Genomic DNA, 24958 nt, shown 5'->3' with positions numbered 1-24958 from the left:
CTAATAAGTCGAACACATGGTGAGTCGATTACTTGACATACCAGTAATCTTTGTCATGGGATTGCCGATTCTAAAGCAGACGGACAAATATGGCGAAATCATCGACTTACCAGAAGTTTATGAAAGTTCACTGACGGTTCTTAACAAAGAATGTCAAAATATTGTAATACAGGTTTTAGTCTGTTGGTATAACAGATAAATCTGTAAACTTAATATGCATAGTTCTGCTTGCAAATTAATTACATTCGGATTTATTTTTAAAAGATGATTATAATTATTATATTCAATTTGAGGAAGCTTGTTACAACTGGACACAGAAGTACATGTATTGCATTTCGATCTATTGTGAGAATACAGAATTGCTGCTGACATCTTTGCCATAGCTTGGTGTAAATTTTCTAACTTAAATATTTTGCGATCATGCATATTTTATTTACGATATTTACAATGTTACAAATATTAGACGATATGTATTAATCCATGTCAGGTTGCGCGCCACATCAAATCGGCTTATTCCGTCGAAGCATCGGCATTGTCCCGATGTTTGCCGGAATAACCCGACATGATGCGATCATCGTTGATGCATTCGACATAAACCGTACCGACATCACCGCTCAACAAGGAGTCTGTAGCATTGATGAAATACACATGGCACATGGAGGTTATTTGATGTGATGAAGGACAGATGAATTCAGTGTAAAGGGATGAACTGGTCATGCCAACATGTTAGTGATTCAATTAGGAGCGGCATTCCAAAATGCATTTTTCACCCATAGTCAATAAGTCTCTAATTTTAATTGAATCGGACGAACATCGTAGAAAGTTAAGGAACGTGTTGCTTGTTAAAGAAAAAATACATCATTTAACTTTAAAAGGATTTTAGTACCAATTCGTGGTTTGCCTCATAAAATAAATAGGATAATTTCACACGCAACATTTTTTGTCAATTTAAATTCCATTACCGTCAACGAAAGACCTTGGAGTTTTTGTGAGTATGGGAATAAAAACGCATGCACAACGCGCCAAAAACAAGAATGGTTGAACATCAGAAACAATATCATACTTGACTGCAGAGGGCGCGCGAGTGGTTGAGACCGTGGTCGGAATCGTTGGAGGAATTATCTTGTGATGACGTCATGGAATAATTTGCAGAATCTCTCCGAGAAATATCAGTTTTTCCGCTACTTAAAGTTTGAACAGGTTTAGGATAAAGATGGCCGGAGTTATCTTTTGGAACAATGTCTGGCTGCTTTTCCCCGCCTATCTCGTTATAGTCTTTGTCATTTAAAAGCTTAAGTTTCACTTCGTTGTTTGTATTGGCGTCCTTCAAATCCTTGAGGGTCAACCTAGAATCTTTAGGATGAACCTTGTCCGGAGATTTGTACCGACTCTGTTTGTCCAGTTTTTCGCGTTGTTCGGCTGTGTCAATATTTGACGGTTTATAATTAATCACCACAGGCGTCTGCCGGACTCCGTCAGAACAGCTGTGAGGCCGGGGCGGTTTGCTACTAGGACTTTGTATCTTTGTATCCGATTCCGAAACAGAGGCAGATGTTTCAAGGTTTTGTGACGCAGTAGGAACAATATGTGTTGTTTCTAAGAGCGGTTCCGTGAAATCCTCCCTCTGTTTAGAATGATGATGAAATCTTGGTAAACTAGAACTTTTATTGTAAATGGGTGACGCCGCTCTGGTATCAATGTCGGATAAACTTCGTCGGAAAGGAGATATCATCCCCTTCCGGCCTCCTGAATGCACGTCTGCCGTGACATTGACACGTGTGTCGCCTTCGTGTGGTGACTGACAGCGAAGGTTGTCGTTTGACCGCCGAACGGTCTCATGAAACGTCACGCGCTGGCCGCCACTACGCCTGTTCCGCGAGCGCCTCATTATCACACTACTGCTGTCATCATCACATCCATCCGGGTTTTCACTGACAGTTGGCAGAGAGAGTTCGAAACGCTCCTCTTCCTCTGAAGGAGCCGGTTCATACTCGTCGAATCCGCTCTCACTCACAGTGATGTCACAACTCGGAATCGAACTTGGTCTCTTTCCGCGTGACATTTGGATATCTTTGAGATCAATTGAACCAATGGAAATTGATGGCGTCCTTAACAGACTGTCACTCTTTATGACAAATATCGGCTCGCCTACATTGGCGTAGTCCAATATTCGGAAAAGCCACTGCTCCTTTATGGTAAGTAGAGTCCACAGGCAAATCCAGCATACCATATATGCAACGTCAATAACAACACATGTCAGAACGAGGTTGTCGCTCGTGAGTCTATATATAGAGACCAGATCATACAGAATTGGACCTTTGAATATTGCCAGTAGTACCAGAGTTCCGACTGCGCATGAGTGAGATACATATCCGTTACAGGGTCCTTTATAGTTCCGCTTGTGTCGAACATATTTTTCAGGATTGTGTTTCCGGTCAACGAGTCTGAACTTTTCGTGGAAATGATGTGAACCGTAATAAAATACGGTTATTGTCGAAAGAAGAATAGTAGTACCGCCAAATAGATAAAGAACCAACGTGCCTCCAGGACCCAAAACTAGGGAAAGGTTGTGACTATATGTGGGATAATTTATTGTCACTTTGTATAATATTGAAAATCCCGTATAGGCGAAAACTGATTCCACACTCATGAAAAGAAGCTGGCAAGCAAACGTTAATGACAAGGCCTTGTTCGTATACCAGAATACAGAGGCGTACCGAACGGTAAATGCGACAAGCGCCGATACGAAGAAGACGAATTCCGGTGACATGACTGAATCTCCAAGCGTATAGATGATTCCGACGTTAAAAGCGGATGCATTACTTTTTACGGTGTTGTTCATACGGGCATTAAAGTCACTCCATCCTCTGCGTTCATTTGGGAACAGGAAGTCGATGTTGGACGACCATATGATGCCTGCAAATATACAAAATTGATTTTTCTTAACGATTGCTTGATTCAATTAGTCATATTTATATATAGGTTATTAATGCATATTATTCATAAAACCGTTATCATGCTCAAACATAGATTATTTGCTCAGATCCAACTAACTGTTATTCATTAAAATCAAAAAGTCAAATGTAAACACTGAAAACAGTGTTCTGCTTCAAGTCTCTTTCAAATGAGTTAACACCATGGAAAAATATGATTTGAGATTAATTTACCAGCGGAAAAAGAAAATAAACTTGAGCACAAAATCCGAGTTTGAGCATGAGAACGGTTTCATGAATCCGGGCCCATGCATTTCTTGGCAAATACAAACAAAATGGTTTGAAACGTATTATACGCCATATACACTATCAAGATGGTACATGCATGTTTAATTAAAAATGTCGTAACATTCATTGAATGATACAGAGCATAGGGACTCACTTATTTTAAGACTAATTGTGGTTTAGTGACGCAATAAAGCGAAATATAATTGATAATGTGTTAAAAATACACGAAGTGCTGCAGGTTTTTGCTATGTTAGCTTACAAATATAAACGTTTATTTCTGTACTACATAATTATTTATAGTAAATTTGAATTCCAAAAACTTGTTGTGAATCAATTTTAAACCGATCTTGACAAATGTTTTTTACAACAACATAATTATCAAAATACTGTTGTTTATAACGATAGATCAATGCTTATTTTTGCCACGGACTTTGCAAATCGAATTTATAGTTGAACACACCTTTAAACTTTTGTGATAAACAATTATTAACTGCAATTAGTATATCGGCAACGAAAACACTTTTAATTGTGTTTCAAACATTGCCATAAGTTCCTCAAACAACAACATGAGAAAATAAATTTAAATAAATTTAAATAATGATTTTGTGCTCGGGAAAATTCGTCAACATCTATTAAGAGTTGGCCTCACAACAACTATTTAACCTTGCCATTTAACATGATCACCTATGAGAAATAAAACAACTTGAAATTTCAACTTTGTCATTCTGCAATATGCTGCCAATGCAATAAAAAATTGATACATTCGACATTTGGGATCTTTGTAATGCTTCGTTTAAAAAAATGCCGTTGTCATCTTCGTCTTTATTTTTTATCAAACCGTGTGAAACATATTTTAACGCGTTATAACAGAGCAAAGTACTTGGCAATCTATTTTGTACATTAAAATTGTGCAAAATCATTATTCATATTTGTCTTCAAATGTTTCGAAACTTAAATATCTCTCCAGACTATGCAACACTACTAAAAATTGTGTCACAAGACCTTGACGAAAATGTCATAATTTGACTAAACATACATTATGCTCACCCTTACGTGTTTTAAAAGAGTGCAGAATCATTTACGACAAATCACGATTTGAGGTGAGTTGATGACAGTAAAGCGAGCTTCAGGGAAACCAGCAGTTCTGTTATCAATCAATAAATTATACGATTCTGTTTCATTGACAAGCAATTCTACACATGTAGTACACTCATTTTAGTAGGTTTAGCTGCGTCTTCCTCATCATCACAGTTACAAAAGTATTGATATGGGAACCTCAGTACTATTAGTCAGAGTACAGCAGTTATCATTTTCTGTCAAAGTACAATATTTTATTATAAAACATGGCAAAAATCTTCCTGAAATAAATCGTTCAGGCCTGGATGTATTCTTGTTTCGTTTTAATCCGTAAACAGTTTCTTTTTAAAGCAACACGTTTTTGAAGTGTCGTTGTGACTAACCCTCTGTTTAACATAAGATATAATGTAGGTCATTGTGACAACCCTCTGTATAACATAAGATATAATGTAGGTCATTGTGACTAACCCTCTATGTAACATCAGATATAATGTAGGTCGTTGTGACTAACCCTCTATGTAACATCAGATATAATGTAGGTCGTTGTGACTAACCCTCTAAGTAACATCAGATACAATGTAGGTCGTTGTGACCTCTATGTAACATCAGATACACTGTAAGTCGTTGTGACTAACCCTCTATGTAACATCAGATACAATGTAGGTCATTGTGACTAACCCTCTATGTAACATCAGATATAATGTAGGTCATTGTGACTAACCATCTATGTAACATCAGATATAATGTAGGTCGTTGTGACTAACCCTCTATGTAACATCAGATATAATGTAGGTCATTGTGACAACCCTCTATATACCATCAGATATAGTGTAGGTCATTGACATTGTGACAAACCCTCTATGTAACATCAGATATAATGTAGGTCACAGTGACTAACCCTCTATATAACATTAGATAAAATGTAGGTCGTTGTGACAACCCTCTATATAACATCAGATATATTGTAGGTCGTTGTGACTAACCCTCTATATAACATCAGATATAATGTAGATCATTGTGACTAACCCTCTATATAACATCAGTTATAATGTAGGTCGTTGTGACTAAGCCTCTATAAAACATCTGATACAATGTAGGTCATTGTGACAACCCTCTATATAACATCAGATATAATGTAGATCATTGTGACTAACCCTCTATATAAAATCAGATATAATGTAGGTCATTGTGACAACCCTCTATATAACATCAGATATAGTGTAGGTCTTTGTGACTAACCCTCTATATAACATCAGATATATTGTAGGTCGTTGTGACTAACCCTCTATATAACATCAGATATAATGAAGGTCGTTGTGACTAACCCTCTATATAACATCAGATATAATGTAGGTCATTGTGACTAACCCTCTATATAACATCAGATATAATGTAGGTCGTTGTGACTAACCCTCTATATAACATCAGATATAATGTAGGTCATTGTGACTAACCCTCTATATAACATCAGATATAATGTAGGTCGTTGTGACTAACCCTCTATATAACATCAGATATAATGTAGGTCATTGTGACTAACCCTCTATATAACATCAGATATAATGTAGGTCGTTGTGACTAACCCTCTATATAACATCAGATATAGTGTAGGTCATTGTGACTAACCCTCTATATAACATCAGATATAATGTAGGTCGTTGTGACTAACCCTCTATATAACATCAGATATAGTGTAGGTCATTGTGACTAACCCTTTATATAACAACAGATATAATGTAGGTCGTTGTGACAACCCTCTATGTAACATCAGATATAGTGTAGGTCGTTGTGACTAACCCTCTATACAACATCAGATATAATGTAGGTCGTTGTGACAACCCTCTATGTAACATCAGATATAGTGTAGGTCGTTGTGACTAACCCTCTATATAACATCAGATATAATGTAGGTCGTTGTGACAAACCCTTTATAATGTAGGTCGTTGTGACAAACCCTCTATATAACATCAGATATAGTGTAGGTCATTGTGACTAACCCTCATCAGATATAATGTAGGTCGTTGTGAGTAACCCTTTATATAACATCAGATATAATGTAGGTCGTTGTGACTAACCCTTTATATAACAACAGATGTAATGTAGGTCATTTTGAAAACCCTCTATATAACATCAGATTTAATGCAGGTCATTGTGACAACCCTCTATATAACATCAGATATAATGTAAGTCATTGTGACAACCCTCTATATAACATCAGATGTAATGCAGGTCATTGTGACAACCATCTATATAACATCAGATATAATGTAAGTCATTGTGACAACCCTCTATATAACATCAGATTTAATGCAGGTCATTGTGACAACCCTCTATATAACATCAGATATATTGTAGGTCATTGTGACAAACCTCTATATAACATCAGATATAATGTAGGTCATTGTAACAACCCTTTATATAACATCAGATATATTGTAGGTCATTGTGACTAACCCTCTATATAACATCATATATAATGTAGGTCACTGTGACTAACCTCATATTCCCTCTTTGCTATATCAGTCGTAAAGCTGAGTCACGGTGGAATATCGAAGACAAAGGATATAGTATGCAATATTGTTCCTCTTACCTTTGGACAAATATTCTAGTCTTTGAACACTCAAACTATAAATATATCTCCCCCCCCCCCTTCCCCGTTGCCCCTTAAGTGAAAATGTGTATCGAATATGTCGATCCATAAATTGTCTCGAAATAAAACAATAACCAGGGTTGAATGGGGGAAATTCATTTGTGCTTTAAAAACATGCAACAGTCATGCGTGCAAAAAATAAATTGAAATGGTAAATCCATATGTGTGTTTTGAAAGTATGCAAAACTCAAGTGTGAGATAGATAGTTTCTTATCTTACGTTCATTTCGAAAGTGTTGAAACACAAGTGCGCAACAGCTTAACCTTGCAGGAATGATAAAGAAACCCGACATTACTTGTACTTGTAAAGATAAAGACTGCAGAGTGTTGAGTAATAAGATGGTTTACATATATGTAGTGCGATACACTTACTAGAATTCCCACGTGATAGGGAGGACATTAGGAGTATGGGAGTTATGTGGGAGGCGGCATGTTTATAAACCATTAATTAGAGTATGAAGGATCTATTTTAAACCGATAGTTAGAGAAAGATATACGCCGTGCTCTTATCAATCAAGGAGAGTGCAGAGGGGGACATCAATATAAAAAAGAAAATATTTGAATTGGGAAGCAAAAACACTCCATCGCCGAATAAACACAGTATGTAAAGTAACCCGGGGCAACCAGTGATGGGGATCAATGGCGGTCCCTAACTATAATCCATCGGAAAACACTGGCTAAACACAATTTCGGACCAGCTAATAGACACCTCCCGAACGCCCTGTTGGCCTTAATGAAACGATGTCCACGGACAATGAGAGAACGAGGAGCTTACTCGGTTAAACCCCGTGTCTAGACTCGCTCTTCTAATTCGATTTCTTCTTTAAAGTAATGTGCAAAAGCGAAACTAACTCGACAATTACGCCTGATCACCCGAGGTGTTTGGACATAGTCAAAGTAAAAAGTACGGAAGCCTAGATCGGCCTCTGTCAAAGTCACCTTTCTAGCTTCGAAATAAAATTGCCTTTAGCTTAATAACAGAGCGACGGACTAAAAAGTGTGGAGTCGATGATTATAAATATATATACAAATTTATCTATGTAATAACTATTTTGAAACAAATTTTTCAAACTTATATTAATCACTCTTGATTGCCCGAATGTAAGCGAGCGGAGGGTTTAATGTCGGGTGAAAACCGGAGTATATGCAGAAAACCCACGTGACCGGACAGATGACCCAATACATTATCACGTCCAATAGGGGAATCGAACCCCGGCCATATTGGTATAAAGAAATTAAAGAGCGCCTTTCACTGCGCTACCCGACCACCGGAGATGTTCTTTCTATCGGTGTAACTTAATCCACAAATGAATGAAATCTTATTTTTGTTGGTTGTTTTGAACATAAATAAAAGGATTGAATGTCTGAGTGTTTTGAAGAATGTATTTGAACGGAACTGTGAAGTGTACACAACCAATGTTTAAAAATAGCCATTTTTAATCCTTTATAGTTTTATTTTATTAAGGCTGTCTATTGTAAACTCTCGACATAACATCGCGAGAAGCCAGGAAATAGAAATTCCGACGGAGGGATGGTAGGTTTGCAGTCAAAATGGCTGACCTATCCAAACAGGTGTTAAGGTAGCTTGGATTAATTCACGATTACATAAACAAATCCGCTGACGATTCAAAATAATAGGAGCCCTGACTGACTTTTTTAGCAGGATATGTTTAAACAAAACCTCTTGCAAGACAAATTAAAACAACATAAACACCCCCGTGACATGGCCTGCGTGTTGCAGATCTAACGGCCCGCCGTGTCATAAACTGCGGCCATATTGGACGCAAGTTGGCTCTACTGATACGATTTTTGCCGCGTGCTACGTCTGTGTTTACACAAGTGAGGTATATATTCGCTTTACAGGACCACGTCTGTATGTATGGCATGGTATATTACCGATCAGGAAGTCTACGGTACTTGATGATTATCTTTATTGTGTGTAGTCAAGTAGTCCATAGAACACTTAACTACTCATGTAGTTACTGTTTACACTTCTGTTCTGGCGGGGACCAATTTTCGTGCTGCGTCGTGCTTATTCTAAATCTATCGTTAAAATATACATGTACAACGAATACATATTTACAATGGACAACTTGAGTGTAGCATTGAAATTGCTAAACATCGCATTAATGTTCGGTTTGTTTGTGTTTTTTAAGGACGTGTCAGGTTTTGGTGGTGGAGGAAAGCCAGAGTTCCTGGAAAAAAACCCACCGACCTACGGCCAGTACCTGGCGGCTGCCCAACGTACAGATGTATGTCTCGAACCCGCGACCCAGTGGTGGAGGGCTAGTGGATGAAGACTGTCAGACGCTTTAATGATTGCTTTGGAATACCAACCACAATATAGCATGGTAGTACATTTATTCAATATCACATCCCATTTTAACTCAAATGTACGAACAAATATCCTACAAGGATCATATGGGTACATTTGGAAGTATTTTGAATCTGTTTAAAAAAAAAATTCTGAAGAAAAAATACATAGATAAAAACAGATGTTAGCTTCCATGCTTAAAACTTCGGGTACAATCTATTGCGCCAGGAGACATACTAATATAGAGAGTTTATTCACGGATCTTTTTTTTCATCTGGTAAGATAATATGTCATTTTTGAAGTCGACCAGAAACCACAGAGAGTGACATATCTGCCCTGTCCGATCCACCAAAATGTATGCATACTAACTCAGATATTTCAGTTTCGAAAGCTGCAGACTCCGCTAGAAATGCTACGTATCGGTCTACGTACTTTCCAGTTGAAAATAATACGTTGTTTTTCCTGCTAAAGTAGCAAGCATAAAAATAACACGGTAACAAGTCAGGGGTACTCCAATCCATTATTCTTGTCGGTATGAGGTATTGGGTGCCTGCAATATAAACGGTATTTGCTATGTCATTTATTTGGCTATTACAATGTAGGAAGGTCAGTTCGTTCCGTCATTTCAGTTTTTGTAGATGTTGATATTATCATGGATCGGATCCTTAAACTGATATAGTTATTAGGAAATATAACAGGCTACCGAATAAAGACACCATAAAGGCCGTGTGTGTCTGGTCCGATAAATGTAAGGGTTTGCGCGAGCGATGCGCGTGATCGATAAGGCACCTCGGATACTCTATAGTACTCCTTGTGTAACGTTAATTCACTAGCGTGTCCTCCGTGAGAAACTCGACTTCAAATTAAGCATGTATCTTTTGCTGTTAATCGTGTTCCGTTAATAGAATTGCTTGAGGATTAAAAACGGAATTGGAGTTTAATCTTCATCAAATGTGATTACGTCGAATTCTCCCATCATAAAATCCCGTTAGGCGTGTTCAAATTACAATTTTCACGCTTCGTTTTTACCGGGCTGTATGGAAATATTCAGTTAGAGCTCGGTGCCAACAGCATAACACGTATGACGACGGCCCTATATCAAAAGATACTTAGTCTACCATCGTCACAAGTAATTACCTGCCAAAAACAATAAAAGTATATCTTTTTTAAAAACAATTTCTAAAACTTATCTACGAATTATCAGATATCAGAATGGACAAATATTGTTTCGGTGTAATTCTGATGTCATTTACACTTTTTCTGTGTTAATTGGAAAGTTGTATGATATACAATTAGTTTTATGCATGCCCGTTTACTTACAGTAGTAAGTTTAACTGCCAAAGATATGAATAAGAATTTCAAGACGAATTACGTTCAGTTTCCTGTTTAATTTCTTTGTACTTCACATGTATGTACAGGAACATTTTATATCACAATAGTATTTTATGATATCTCATATATTTGATTTATATAAATTTTGTTTATTAGCACAGTATTGTTAACATTTAAATTGAGATCGTTTATCTAAACTTAAACTCTATCAGCAATACACATATACTCGCAAGGTTGTCGAGGATAGTCACAGTCGTATGCATTCTATCAGATTAAGGACATATTGTACTCGTGTGAAGTCCACTAGGGTTAGGACACGTTTGAGTCTCATTTAGAGTCCATACAATTTAGAACACATACAAATCGTAGGAGTCAATCAGATTTAGGACACATTAAAAGTCATTTGAATTCCATTAAATTAAGGACACATTAAACTCGCTTGGAGTTCATTAAATTTAGGAGACAGTGAATCCGTTTGGAGTCCATTAAAATTAGGACACAATGACGTCGTTTGGAGTCCATTAAATGTAGCACACAACGATGTCGTTTGGAGTCCTTAAAATGTAGGACACATTGAACTTGTTTAGAGTACATTAACTTTAAGACACAGTGGACCCGTCTGGAGTCAAATAAATTTAGGACACAATGACGTCGATTGGAATCCATTAAATAGAGGACACAATGACGTCGTTTGGAGTCCATTAAATGTAGGACACATTGAACTCGTTTGGAGTACATTAACTTTAGGACATAATGAACTATTGAGGTCAACCTGAACCCGTGTGAATTCCTTTAGATTTAGGTCACACTGTAGTCACATGTAGTCTATTAGATATAGATTGCGTAATTTAGCTAACTGCTTGGCCATGTTTTCCATTTCAATTATTTTAATTATCATCATTCGTAAGGATTCTGACTTGTCTATACATTTGTATGTTTATAATTTCAAAACGTTTTTGACCCATTTACACGTAAATCAATTAAATGTTATAAAAACGCTGGCCACATGCATTTCGTAAGTGGATCCCTCAGGTCTACACTAACACTGCTGCTCTGCTTCTTTAAACAGTAAACTATGTCTAGCCTGGTTGCTCTTGTTTTCAAGTTTGTATAACCTTGTATCAACATACAAGCAGGATACTGAAATGATTGAGCAACGTTGTTTAATAATAAAATAGATCCACTAATACAATACACTTATGTTAATCAATGGATTAGTGCCATGTTACTAAAGTTTTTGCCGTACAGTATCAGTAAGCTGTTTCAACTATGACGGTATAATCAAGATCATGATTTACGAACAGTCCCAAAATATCACAAGGACCTGAGAATTTGTTACATGTACAGCTATTTTTGGATCTTAACTAAGGTGTTTAGAGTAATTTTACATATTTTATTGGTTGAGAATATCTTTCGGTAAAAATGCCCCCCCCCCCTCCCTCCAATTATAATATCATCATTTGGGTGGCAGTTTTTTCCAAAAGTTGATCAAAACCCCTAAAACGTGTAAACTTACTCTGAACACCTTGGCTTCGGTTCAACTGTAACTGTAACAAATTCTCAAGTACATGTATGTATCGCACTATCCTTCAACAGCAGCAAAGGAACCTTTTTGAAGAACGCAGCAGACTACAAAAGATTCTATTCCTGCTTGTAACAGCACACAAAGAGGCATTCCTTACTTACTTCATTACCTTAAAACCGCTGACATACGTTGACCTATTTTCTCTATGATTATTTTTAAAGAAGGCATATATTGTAAAATACAATTAAATCAATCGTTATTACATGTACATATTTCACGAGGTATAGAAATACACATGACATCTAGACATAACAAACGATATGTGGTGCAATGTACATGTACATGTATCTACGTAACATATTGGCATTATACGCGACATGGGCATAGCGCGTGACATATTGGCATTACACGTAACATGGCCATAGCACGTAACATATTGGCATTTCACGTGACATGCGCATAGCACGTGACATATTGGCATTCCACGTAACATGGGCATAGCACGTATCATATTGGCATTACACGCGACATGAGCATAGCACGTAACATATTGGCATTTCACGTGACATGCGCATAGCACGTGACATATTGGCACTACAAGCGACATGGGCATAGCACGTAACATACTGGCATTACAAGCGACATGGGCATAGCACGTAACATAATGGCATTACACGTGACATGGGCATAGCAGGTGACATATTGGCATTACGCGCGACATGGGCATAGCACGTGACATATGGGCATTACACGTAACATGGGCATAGGGCATTACACGCGACATGGGCATCGCACGTGACATACTGGCATTACACGCGACATTGGCATAGCACGTGACATATTTGCATTACACGCGACATGGGCATAGTACGTGACATATTGGCAATACACGCGACATGGGTATAGCACGTGACATATTGGCATTACGCGTGACATGTGCATAGCACGTGACATATTGGCACTACAAGCGACATGGGCATAGCACGTGACACATTGGCATTACACGCGACATGGGTATAGCACGTGACATATTGGCATTACAAGCCACATGGGCATAGCACGTAACATATGGGCATTACACGCGACATGGGCATCGCACGTGACATACTGGCATTACACGCGACATTGGCATAGCACGTGACATATTGGCGTTACACGTAACATGGGCATAGCACGTGACATACTGGCATTACACGCGACATTGGCATAGCACGTGACATATTGGCTTTACACGCGACATGGTCATAGCACGTGACATATTGGCATTCCACGTAACATGGGCATAGCACGTATCATATTGGCATTACACGCGACATTGGCATAGCACGTGACATATTGGCGTTACACGTAACATGGGCATAGCACGTGACATACTGGCATTACACGCGACATTGGCATAGCACGTGACATATTTGCATTACACGCGACATGGGCATAGCAAGTGACATATTGGCATTACACGTGACGTGGGCATAGCACGTGACATATTGTCATTACACGTGACATGGGCATAGCCCGTGACATATCGGCATTATACGCGACATGGGCATAGCGCGTGACATATTGGCATTACACGTAACATGGCCATAGCACGTAACATATTGGCATACCACGCGACATGGGCATAGCACGTAACATAATGGCATTACACGTGACATGGGCATAACACGAGGCATATTGGCATTACACGCGACATGGACATAGCACGTGACATATTGGCATTCCACGCGACATGGGCATAGCACGTGATATATTGGCATTACACGCTACATTGGCATAGCACGTAACATATTGGCATACCACGCGACATGGGCATAGCACGTGATATATTGGCATTACACGCTACATTGGCATAGCACGTAACATATTGGCATTACAAGCGACATGGGCATAGCCCGTAACATATTGGCATTATACGCGACATGGTCATAGCACGTGACATATGGGCATTACACGTGACATGGGCATAACACGAGGCATATTGGCATTACACGCGACATGGTCATAGCACGTGACATATTGGCATTACACGTAACATGGGCATAGCACGTAACATATTGGCATTACACGCGACATGGGCATAGCACGTGACATACTGGCATTACACGTGACATTGGCATAGCACGTGACATATTGGCATTACACGTAACATGGGCATAGCACGTGACATATTGGCATTACGCGCGACATTGGCATAGCACGTGACATATTGGCATTACCCGTAACATGGGCATAGCACGTAACATATTGGCATTACACGTGACATGGGCATAACACGTGACATATTGGCATTACACGCGACATGGGCATAGCACGTGACATATTGGCATTACGCGCGACATTGGCATAACACGTGACATATCGACAATTTACGCGACATAAGCATCACACGTGACATATCGACAATTTACGCGACATAAGCATAACACGTGACATATTGACAATTCACACGACATAAGCATAACACGTGCCATATTGACAATTCACATGACATGGACATAACACGTGACATATTTGCATTACATGCGACAGCTGGCTCCACCCTGAGGATGACTAAACCTCTAAGTCCTTTCCACTTAACCACATTCTGCTTATTAATTAAGCTAGTATGGACCACTAAGGGCCGCCATGAAGACTAGTACATCAATGAGGCGACAGGAATGGCAGGATTTATAAGAAGTCAGACTAATTAAGGAGAAACTGTGTGGTTCTAGTACTACTTCAATGGGCAGTTTGTAGAATGCTTCTAGCCACACGTTATTCCAAACTACATGTACATACATGTACCTACCTATTCATCGGTTTCTACAAAGGCAACTTGACGACTTCGAAAAATAATATCACGTTTTCCCTACATGTACTAATTGTATTGATGCAAGGGTGCTTTAACTAATTTTGTTGCCCAATCATTCTTTCTCCTTTTAAAACGCCTTTATTATATTACCAACTTGATATTTTAAGATGTATTCAGTATTTCCTCATTACCGGTACCATTAACTATAATGAGTAATCGTTTCTTCCATCCTGAATTATCTGCACACAAGTATGTCCCACCGGTGAGACAGGTGTATTGCCATTCACCAGTATAGACACGCAATCAGAGAGCCAGACCCCGTGTAATTGCCGCGCCGGTTGCAAAACACTTGGAGTAGAGCGAGCAAAGCGCACCTCGACGCCAGAAACAGTTTGGAAAGCATGCCAATACCTTGTTCGGTTGAGGCAATTTCATCCATAATACTGATAAATAGGCTTCATTTCATCAATGTCTTGTCTTCCTGTCCGGCCATCTGCTATGCTTTGGTTTCTATACAGCCCTATTTTACTATAACTTGCTGGCGTTCTAGACTCGCTGCGTTAGTTGAGTCACCACTGTGCATGGACGTAATAATTTACAATCTAAATATTTTTAATGGTGTTTAGAATTTGAAGTCGTCGATCATTGCCCCGTTATGATTTATGGTCCATTTTGTTAATATTTGCATTTTTTATTGCGTCTAATTGCTTTCTTTGAGGTTGTTCAACTTTCCGCAATAGCCTGTTAAAAAACATCCAACACGATACCTGCGGTCTGATTTGGAATTGCACGAGACTAAGGAAGAAAAGTTATTTTACATGTAATTGGAAGAAATGATATACACTAACCATCATACTTGTACCAAACCTATGAAACAGAATGTTTTCCAAACGATTTTACGATCTGAGTATGTGTACTTTTTATATTTAATTAACCAATGTCAACGTCATTTCCTTGTTCAAAGTAGGGTTTTGTATCTTCTTTAGGGTATAATTACATTAAATCAATATAGTAATTAATTTCGTAAGACAGAAACATGGCAGTGCAAGTAAAAACTCTCAACATGTGTTATGTTTTTTTTACATGTACAAAACACAAACAACAGTATAATGTCAAAAAAACAGAATAAAGCTCATTATTTACGCCAACCGAAGATTGTCGAATCACTGAAAAATGAATAGGGCGGGTTTCTATTTCTTATTTACTAAGGGGATAGTCAAAGGAAAACACACGGTCTCACACACATGGTTCCTTCCTTGCATTGTTACATGGACTAGATTGATTGTTGGCATACTACAAATAGTTGTTTAGTGGCCCGACATATGCATCCGTTATACTGCTTGGTACTGATTTCCGTGTTTAACAGGGTGTAAGATGTGATTATAACCACACATTTTACGACCCCGTGACAGTTACTCAAAATACTTTTGAATATCTAACAAAACAAAAACCTTGATTAAAATGTACACAGCCGTTAGAGATCCGATTTAGACACGCCAAACTCTCTCTGACGTCCCGATGGCGCCCTATGCCCTGTCACACAAAATAACACTTTTGGGTCGAGAGTATGAAACGGTTTCCTGTTCCGCTATAATGACGGTCAACTCATATCACGTCATATGCCAATCATTGTCAATTTTGAGGATTATATTTTACATGTTATGTGTCAGTTGATGGCTACAATAACCCCTTAGCATAACATAACCGCTCGTCAAGGTTAATACAGGCAGGCCACACAATTTACCCGAGACGAGGCAGCACATGCCCTCGGATTACTGAGGAAACCCTACATCAAAGACTGGACAGGGGAGTACATAGTTTACTGTATCTCGGCCACGGAGTTCGCGTGTTAACGGAATGTTTACGGAGACGAGTACCTTTGATCAGGGCCGACCGACTAATCCGTTGTAGCATATCTATGCTATACAATACATCTGATTCCCAAACACGTGCTTATGCAGATAAGAAAAGACAATTCTTTTTATCACAACTAGGCTAATGTATTAATCTCGCTTTCAAATTCATGTTGTCCTTTCAATGATCTGCTCGACATATCTGTCCATTCGCACACAACGCATGTAGGTTATATATGGTTATACCAAACAGGAGTGAACAAACGTAATGTACCAGCCTATTGTAGTTCATATTTATATTTGGGTTACAGTTTTCAAAACAACGCGAAACAATCGGTGAAACTTAAATGTTGGATTCATGTACTTGCACACCCAAAGATACAAATGAAGTTTGTTAATCCGAACACGTTCGTTTTGCAATTTTAGTCAGACTCGTCTGCTTTTTTTCAGCAATGAACTTAACTCATTCAACCCTGAAGACACATTTGAACTCCTCCAATTCAAGGGTTGGAATAGTCCAATATGGAATTTCAGGGGTGAATGTGTTAAAACATCGAAACATTATCTAGCGGAATTCAGACTACCGTGTAGCTAGGTGAAAGTATTAGGACTTTTCACTTAGACAATATTTTATTTTCCAAAGTTGGTAACTTAAAAAACCATCTCATATCGACTTTCAATTACAGACCAGTTGATAGGTAATCGAATACAAAAGTACAAAATAAATCAAATCAACGTCTTGTAATAAGGTTCATAAATTCTTATCACAATCTAAAGCTAGGTTTTCATTACCAAACATAAGTAACCTCAAAGCTATATGCACAGTTTAATATTAGAACAAAACTCGATACGCATACATGTACCTCACGGTACGATACGTATCACAGTATGGTGCTTACGATTCGATACGTATCACGATACACGTATCTGTTCAAAAGTTCAACTTCATAATTATTGAGTGCAGGATTTTACAATTTTGTCATAATATATATGTATGTACATTACATGCTGTCAAAATATATTTTGTGTGATTTTTAGTACCTTTGAACAGTGGGCAACACTTTTACTGTTAGATTCCAAAACAAAGCTAAATTCTCAGATTTCATAATAAAAAAAAGGAATTGATAACTTAAGTACCGTTAGTGTATCACGGTATGATACGGTACGATATACCGTTGCAGCACTAGGATACACGAATGACACCCAAACGAGAAGTGATAGGCATTTAAGAATGGTAACCAGCGTTTAAACAATTTGAATTTTGGATTAGACTGGCACGACAAAAGAGAACATTTAAGAAAATGACATTAGTGTCTTGATTACAGCGGTGTGAAAAGCTATTAATAAAGCTTGACCGAAAGCTTGATACCTACCTCAAATCAGAACAGAATTGATTGAAATGCACACCGTTCTTAGTCGGGAAGGACATCACTCTATACCCAAAATTTCAAAACGTTAATATCACATAAGGGCTATTTCATAAATATCAATATTAAAAAATAATTTAATAATTATAATACTGTAATTACTGGACGCATGCAAAAGCCTACATATCCAGATCATATGTATCGTCAGTCTCTAGACGGACGCGCCGACAGTGGATAAGTTCATTATTGTCAAGTTCATGAATATAAAACCATCCTGGTTGTCCCCAGCGCTTATCAAGCCGTGCTTCAAACGTTGTTTGTGCGAACATTGTGACTTACATTACAATGTAGTATATATAAATAATATTCATATATTTCAAGCCATGTTTTTTTTCAAAAAGAAATGAATTTGAAATGTTTACTTAACGTAGAGCTGAACATTTGAATCCTGTTCATGAAGTGTTCGGACTATAGGAAGTCGGATTACTGAGGTTCGACAACTTGTAACTGTTACGCCATCTTTATCCGTAGTATATATCGTCCTTTCTCAATTTATTTAACAGGGAAAATGTTCTGAGAAGAAGAAGCTATACTACAACAACCCGAACAACCGGGAAAACATTCGGTTATAAATGTATACAATCAGCTTTAGAAACAAATGTGTCTAGCTCTCGATTTTGTAAAGATGTTCACACGAGTCGACTTAACCTGGACATATATATTAGGGATATAACCCAGTGCCCAGGGAATGGTGTTTTACCGTTGATACGCGTCGGAAATGGATGGCAATTCTCTGTACATTTGATCCTTGAAACTTCATTCCTAAAATAGACGGTTGTGACGAGTATCAGAGATGTACCAGCATCACGGATGTCTCCTAGAAGGACGAAACAGCTGTATGGTGCAGTGTAATTCATTGTTGGCATACCGTCTCTATTATCAACTCTTAACACACACACACACACACACACACACACACACACACCCCACCACCACCACCACCACTGACACGTCCTTATAAGACCAAAGCCGTTAAAAGGACGTAAAACACAAACCAAACCAAACCAAAGATGTATGTAACTGAAATGGTATGTCACAAACACCAAACAAGATACCACCACGGGGGAACATATCGCTGCACGTATCGCTCGCTCCCACAATACAAGCCCTTATATTGGTCTCCGGAACAGTTTTAATGGTCAATCCTTTCAATACTACAAGCACCACGTGTTGGATGAGACCTGCATGGATTTCTTCCTAAAAGGAAACAGCTTTACGCTGCAGGTTGTAATGGTACCCTTGAGAGTAAATGGGCTACTCGTTCAAGTCTCTTTGATACGGATTAACGATGCTCTACCATCTACTGTTGCTGTGACGTGCTTACAATTTATAAACTCAAGACACTATCCCACATATTTTTCGCGTATAAGCTTCTAAACGACGATTTCTTTAAAATTTGTTAGGCCTCGAATTGCATACTTGGTTTGCTGTCTCACCCAACACCAATACCGTGCCGTAAATTCAGGGAACAGATTTATACAAAACCATTACTGTGTCGTTTAAATGAAAAATTGTCCATAAGGTGTTCTGGTAGGTGGAAGGTTCTTCCCAAATGGATCATTCTACGAATTTTAAAGAATTGAATAAATCCTTTTCGTTGCTAGCGCGTCATACATATTTTACAGTTCTGATAAAGTGACGCCAGCACGTCGCGTTACGACTGACTAGAATTCCAGTTATTTAGCGTGGATTGGACGTGAAATCGGGACATGAATGTCATACAGAAACGATATATTACATTGGTTAAAAATCCGATACAAAGAGTTATTTTTATTGCATTCACGATATCACTGGCAAAACAGTATTCTGAAGAACATTCACCAGGATAAAGGATTCAAATCAAAAGAAACTGTGAGAACAAAGGCAGTTAAGACAATATGATATTGAAAGTTTAGATGCTGTTACATTATGTGGGATAAATAATTTGATTTGTTTCACAACTACAAATGGCAACTAGAGTACACGAGCTAAGGACAACTCTGAAAGTTGAAAACATCACGGAACCATGAAATAACCCCACACAAAAATTAGTTTAACAAGCTAAGGTGATGTTGATTATTTAATTTATTGTTTTATTCGGATACATGTATGAAATACATGCTTTAAGTTAAAAAAGAAAGAAAGAAAAATCTGCTTCACCCATTGCAATTCTTGGGATCTTTATTTCTCTCTACCTTTTATTTCATAGCGCCTCGCTTTGCAATACCTCACTTTCGGCCTTTATGTTGAGCGTTCGCCCAGGTGAGGAAGGCCATGGGTTCTGTCCCCAGGCCGGAACATACCAAAGTCCTTAAAAATGGTAGTTTTTATTCCCTGCTTAACGTTCAACATGTCCTAATGGCAACAACTGGTTCACCTGTTGTCAGTATAATGTGACCGGACAGAATGCTGTTATGGGTGCCTTCGGCATAGTATTTCAGTGAGATAGCACTATCAAGTCCGCATCATATCTGTGCTTTCAAAAGGAGACAAGTACCACAACATACCCTGTCTCCTGCACACAAACACACTCGCTGACACAACACACATGGAGGCACGTCCTGAAATGACCTAGCTGTTAAAAAGGACGCTGAACAAAATAAAAGCAAACCATTGGAATGTGAGGACGCAGAGCAATTATAAATATTTTCCTATGTTATGTACCACGCGTCACTGTGTAGTGCATTATACCACTAGGTATTACCACACTGAAAAATACGTCGGCCTGATGTGACGTTATCCAGACGTACACGGATCTTGACAATGTATAACAGGACTTGAAATCCGAAATGAAGCTTTCAGTAAGATCTATTTTTACCTCCAGAGGTGACAGCCTAAGTAGATTTATACATTTCCTGCTAAAGATCGAAGTGTTGAGGGTCTACATTTACAAGGTGTACACATGTGTTTCTTGTAAAGATGTTTCAGAGATCAGCGGTTTTTCTCAGTACCTGTACCGAGTCTGCCGCCAAAAGACGGCTAATACATCTATAGTATACAAAGCTACAACTTCCCCTTACATTGAACTCGTATTACTTCAATTGGTTACATGGTACAGTAAATGATGAACTCGTTTGCAGCTACATCAACGTGTCTAGTCAGTACAGCCGAATGTGTTTGTGGTATAAGTACCATCAAGACACTGATTGATCACGGTATAACGAGCAACTATCAAAACCTAATATACCGTTACGTCATATAGTAGCTTACAAGGTTACCGAGGGCAACCGCGCCATCCACTTTCTAAAGCCACAGCAAAGATATAGTAGGAACGAAAAACACAAAGTAGTATAGTGGCATGGTGATTCTAAAGCAGTTGTAATTTGGTGGTTTTGGTTTTCCAATATTTGTCTGTCGAGCAGCAGTAGTGTTCCTGCTCCCTCATTGATTGGTTGATTTGTATACAACCTACACAGAATGGGATGAATCCTTTGCCATCATTGGAGGTTAACAATACCCAAACTTTTGGCAAGTCCATATATCCAACAGGTTATTGAAAAAAACGAATAATTGAGTAGACATTATCAGTTGACGTCATCAAGCATCAATTTCCTTGACGAAGGAGGCTTATTCCAATCATAATGAGAAATCTCTCCTAAATTTCGTTACGCAATAATTTTTTCGCATTTTTTACAACGACGTGAATTGATTAACGTGCAATAAAACAAATTCGCTACAAGCACCATGCACATGAACTTATACTGAGTATTAATATGTAGCAATGAAATGTGTTTATCTAGATGACATCAGAAGACCTTTACTGACCATGAGATTCGGGTGACAAAACCACCCGATGGTTAGTCTCGTTCAACCAGACTCTTGTTGTCTGCACAAGTTTCGCCGAGCAGATCAAGCGTCTGTTTGAACGAGACTAACCATCGGGTTGTACGATGGTACGTATACAGTAGAAATGGCCTGACCCCAAAACAGGGCATGTCTGAGGTACACATGGATAGTGGATTCAACCTCAACAACACACCTACATAAACATAAAAAAAACCATCCCAAGTCCTTGTGTTGGCTTAATATAAAATAAATGACAAAACAGTTTCTTAGTAATTCTTAGTACTATAAATTATCGGGGATTGGTGGATAGGAATGACTAAAGTACCAACACAATGTAGGCGTCTGGGCCATTGTTTTAGCATACACGTAGCTGGATATTTTCACACTTTGAAAACTTTGACTCTACTCATTGTTTTATGTAATTGACGTGAATGGGGACTGAAACATAACCCTGGCGACAACATACCACACATACGTACACGATACACGCTGGACATCAAAGACGGAAACTACAGACACGCGCCATTTGACGCTCCTTGTGACGTCATACACATAGAAAGGTTAGCTCATATCGACAATAACAACCGATGACATCTAAAGAAAATACATCATTCTCCATTGATCAGGTTTTCACCATCTTTGTTACACTCAACAAACCGTACTCATATAACTACAACCAATGAGAACAGTAGTATACTTGGCGTAAAACACGTGCATTGCTGGTGCATTCATTAGAATAGCGGATAATTGAGGTAATACGTTCTGGACGTATTCCAGGAATGCACATGAGTCGAGTGTGTATTCTCCTTCCTTTGCCTAACCAATATATGTATTTATGATTATCTGTGTATTGTACATTGTACGTCAGTAGATGTCAAACAAATATGAACCGATGAAACGTGATGAATATTCATTTGCACGATGATGAATACATAATGTAATTATCATCCTCTGGGTAAACAATCGTACAGAGATGTTAGACGTAGGGCGGTAAGAAATCGTGAAAATGAATGTGGCAAAAAAGATCATCAAGAAAAACACCATCTGACTGCTATAATTGTTGTTAACTTAAAACGAGAGAATTAGTTATATATGTGTCATTTCCGAAATTCCTAACATTATATATGTAAGCAAGCTATTATTCAATATTTCCATGGACAGTATTGTTATTCGAAGGAACGATTTGGATCACATGTACAATGCATGCACGCCGCCTTGTATTGGTCGAAAGTCTGTGTATCAGTAACAGAAACAGCAACGAGCGTTGCCGATTCACTAACAAAGCATAGCATGTGATATATGTACAAGTTCACTGTTGTGTTGTCAACAAATTGTCCTAATTAAGTCACATTTTAAGGAAACGTCGTTTTCTAAAGAGTTTATTTTCGGTTGGTTCTTGCATTCTTGTACAATGTAACATGGCGTGAATTGAAAAATATCTGATTTATAATTGTCGTCAATTACGTAATGTTTTGTTCGTAACGTAGACAGTTGAGGTATATACGATGATGACACTTATTCATATCGGGTCTCTGTGATCTAAGCATCCAGGTATCGTCATTGAATCTGATATTGATAATGTCACTAATGTATTGGTTCTATATAGAAATTACCTGATTTATTGCTATTTCCCACTTTGCCCCTGAATCGCTATCCAGAGAGTTAGCCATCCAGTCTGGGGAGTTGGTTCTCCGTGCTTATCAGATGTGTGGCGGGAGGGGCTTTATTCGACCTTGACCCCCTCAATAGATCGAGACGATACAGGCAATAGGAAGTGAATGGAGCTTTGAATACTGCCTTTTAAGAACGTCTGTAATGTTCGTATCGGTATTATAAGACAGTTAAAGGATGGGACGTTGCTATATGCAGTAGCAGCTTTCTGGTTCCCCTAGACCCTATTTAGCGTGGCTAGTTGTACGAAACTCTGTCATATGCGTGCTGTATTTATTACATTAGCGGCTTGACATATCTGTATGACTGTGCACTCTTGGCAATTTAATAACAAAACAATAAAATCTGATTTTTGTCTAAACGTTGATATCAATACGCCGCAAGAAGGACTTTATTTTCTAGTAGCGCCAATACCGTGAGTCACATTATGACGGTATGATCTAAGATAAAACGACATGGAATACCTTCCAGTGTTACACAGCAGTCATTAAAAGAAAGAGGAATTCCCATATGTTGGCACAAAACAGTAATTATTAGTGTATCAATGGATAAGGCAAACATTAGTGTGTGTGATTGCAGCGACCTTATTCTGTAGCCATAAATTGGCGCCAATGTTCCCATATGTTTAATCTCAATCATGTTCTGGTCTTGGTCCTCGACACTGGCCTGTTACATACCTAGACATATCGAATAAATAGAAGAATGACATTTGCCAGGGTATTGCTCTGAAAGTCCCGGAAATATTAAAACCACCTGAATTGACAGATCTCATTTGGCATTAGAAAAGTACAAGTGTGTGAATGCGTATATCCAAACGCGACGGAACACAATCTGTTAAAACCTGGAACCAATAAATTGAAGCACAAACATAGGGGCTTAGCAACGAATCATGATGCATGCATTCCCATAGGGATTTTAGCGTTTAAACTTTATAATTAAGTGAATGTCAACATTTTATACCGAGTCTGTCGGTAATGAACTCCCCACGAGCAACTCATTACAGAGTACAGTATGCATCAGTATGGTACAGCAAGATTTCAAGCCATTCGAAAACAACAAATTTCAAAAATGCCAAAACGCATGTATCTGAAACAATAAAAATTGCATTATACGTCTTGAAACAATAAAAGCATGTGCACATGTAGGAATGTATCCATTTACGAAATGTTCGGGCAATCCTACGCCAACAGTCACAATAACTGGCCTTGTCATTAAAGTGCGTACACTTCGGGCCAGAGAGGAGCCCGCCATCTGCGATCGTTCATCGCCATAACTGAAGCGTGTTCAGGGTCAATGGAACGTTTATTTTCCCTCGCGCGCCGTAAATCGA

General features: G+C 38.4%; 1 protein-coding gene across 1 annotated transcript in view; it reads right to left on the bottom strand.

Annotated features, from left to right (window-relative positions):
- The window catches only part of LOC110448656, a 69578-nt gene that overhangs the window by 11250 nt on the left and 33370 nt on the right, over nt 1–24958 (bottom strand). The window contains exon 2 of the mRNA XM_021495023.1: nt 1064–2916. Within this exon, the coding sequence (XP_021350698.1) occupies nt 1064–2916 (1853 nt within the window). The remainder of the gene's footprint in view (nt 1–1063; nt 2917–24958) is intronic.

The sequence above is a fragment of the Mizuhopecten yessoensis genome, unplaced genomic scaffold, assembly GCF_002113885.1.
Source record: "Mizuhopecten yessoensis strain PY_sf001 unplaced genomic scaffold, ASM211388v2 scaffold4123, whole genome shotgun sequence".
Lineage (NCBI taxonomy): Eukaryota > Metazoa > Mollusca > Bivalvia > Pectinida > Pectinidae > Mizuhopecten > Mizuhopecten yessoensis.
This window is presented reverse-complemented; position numbering and strand designations above follow the sequence as displayed.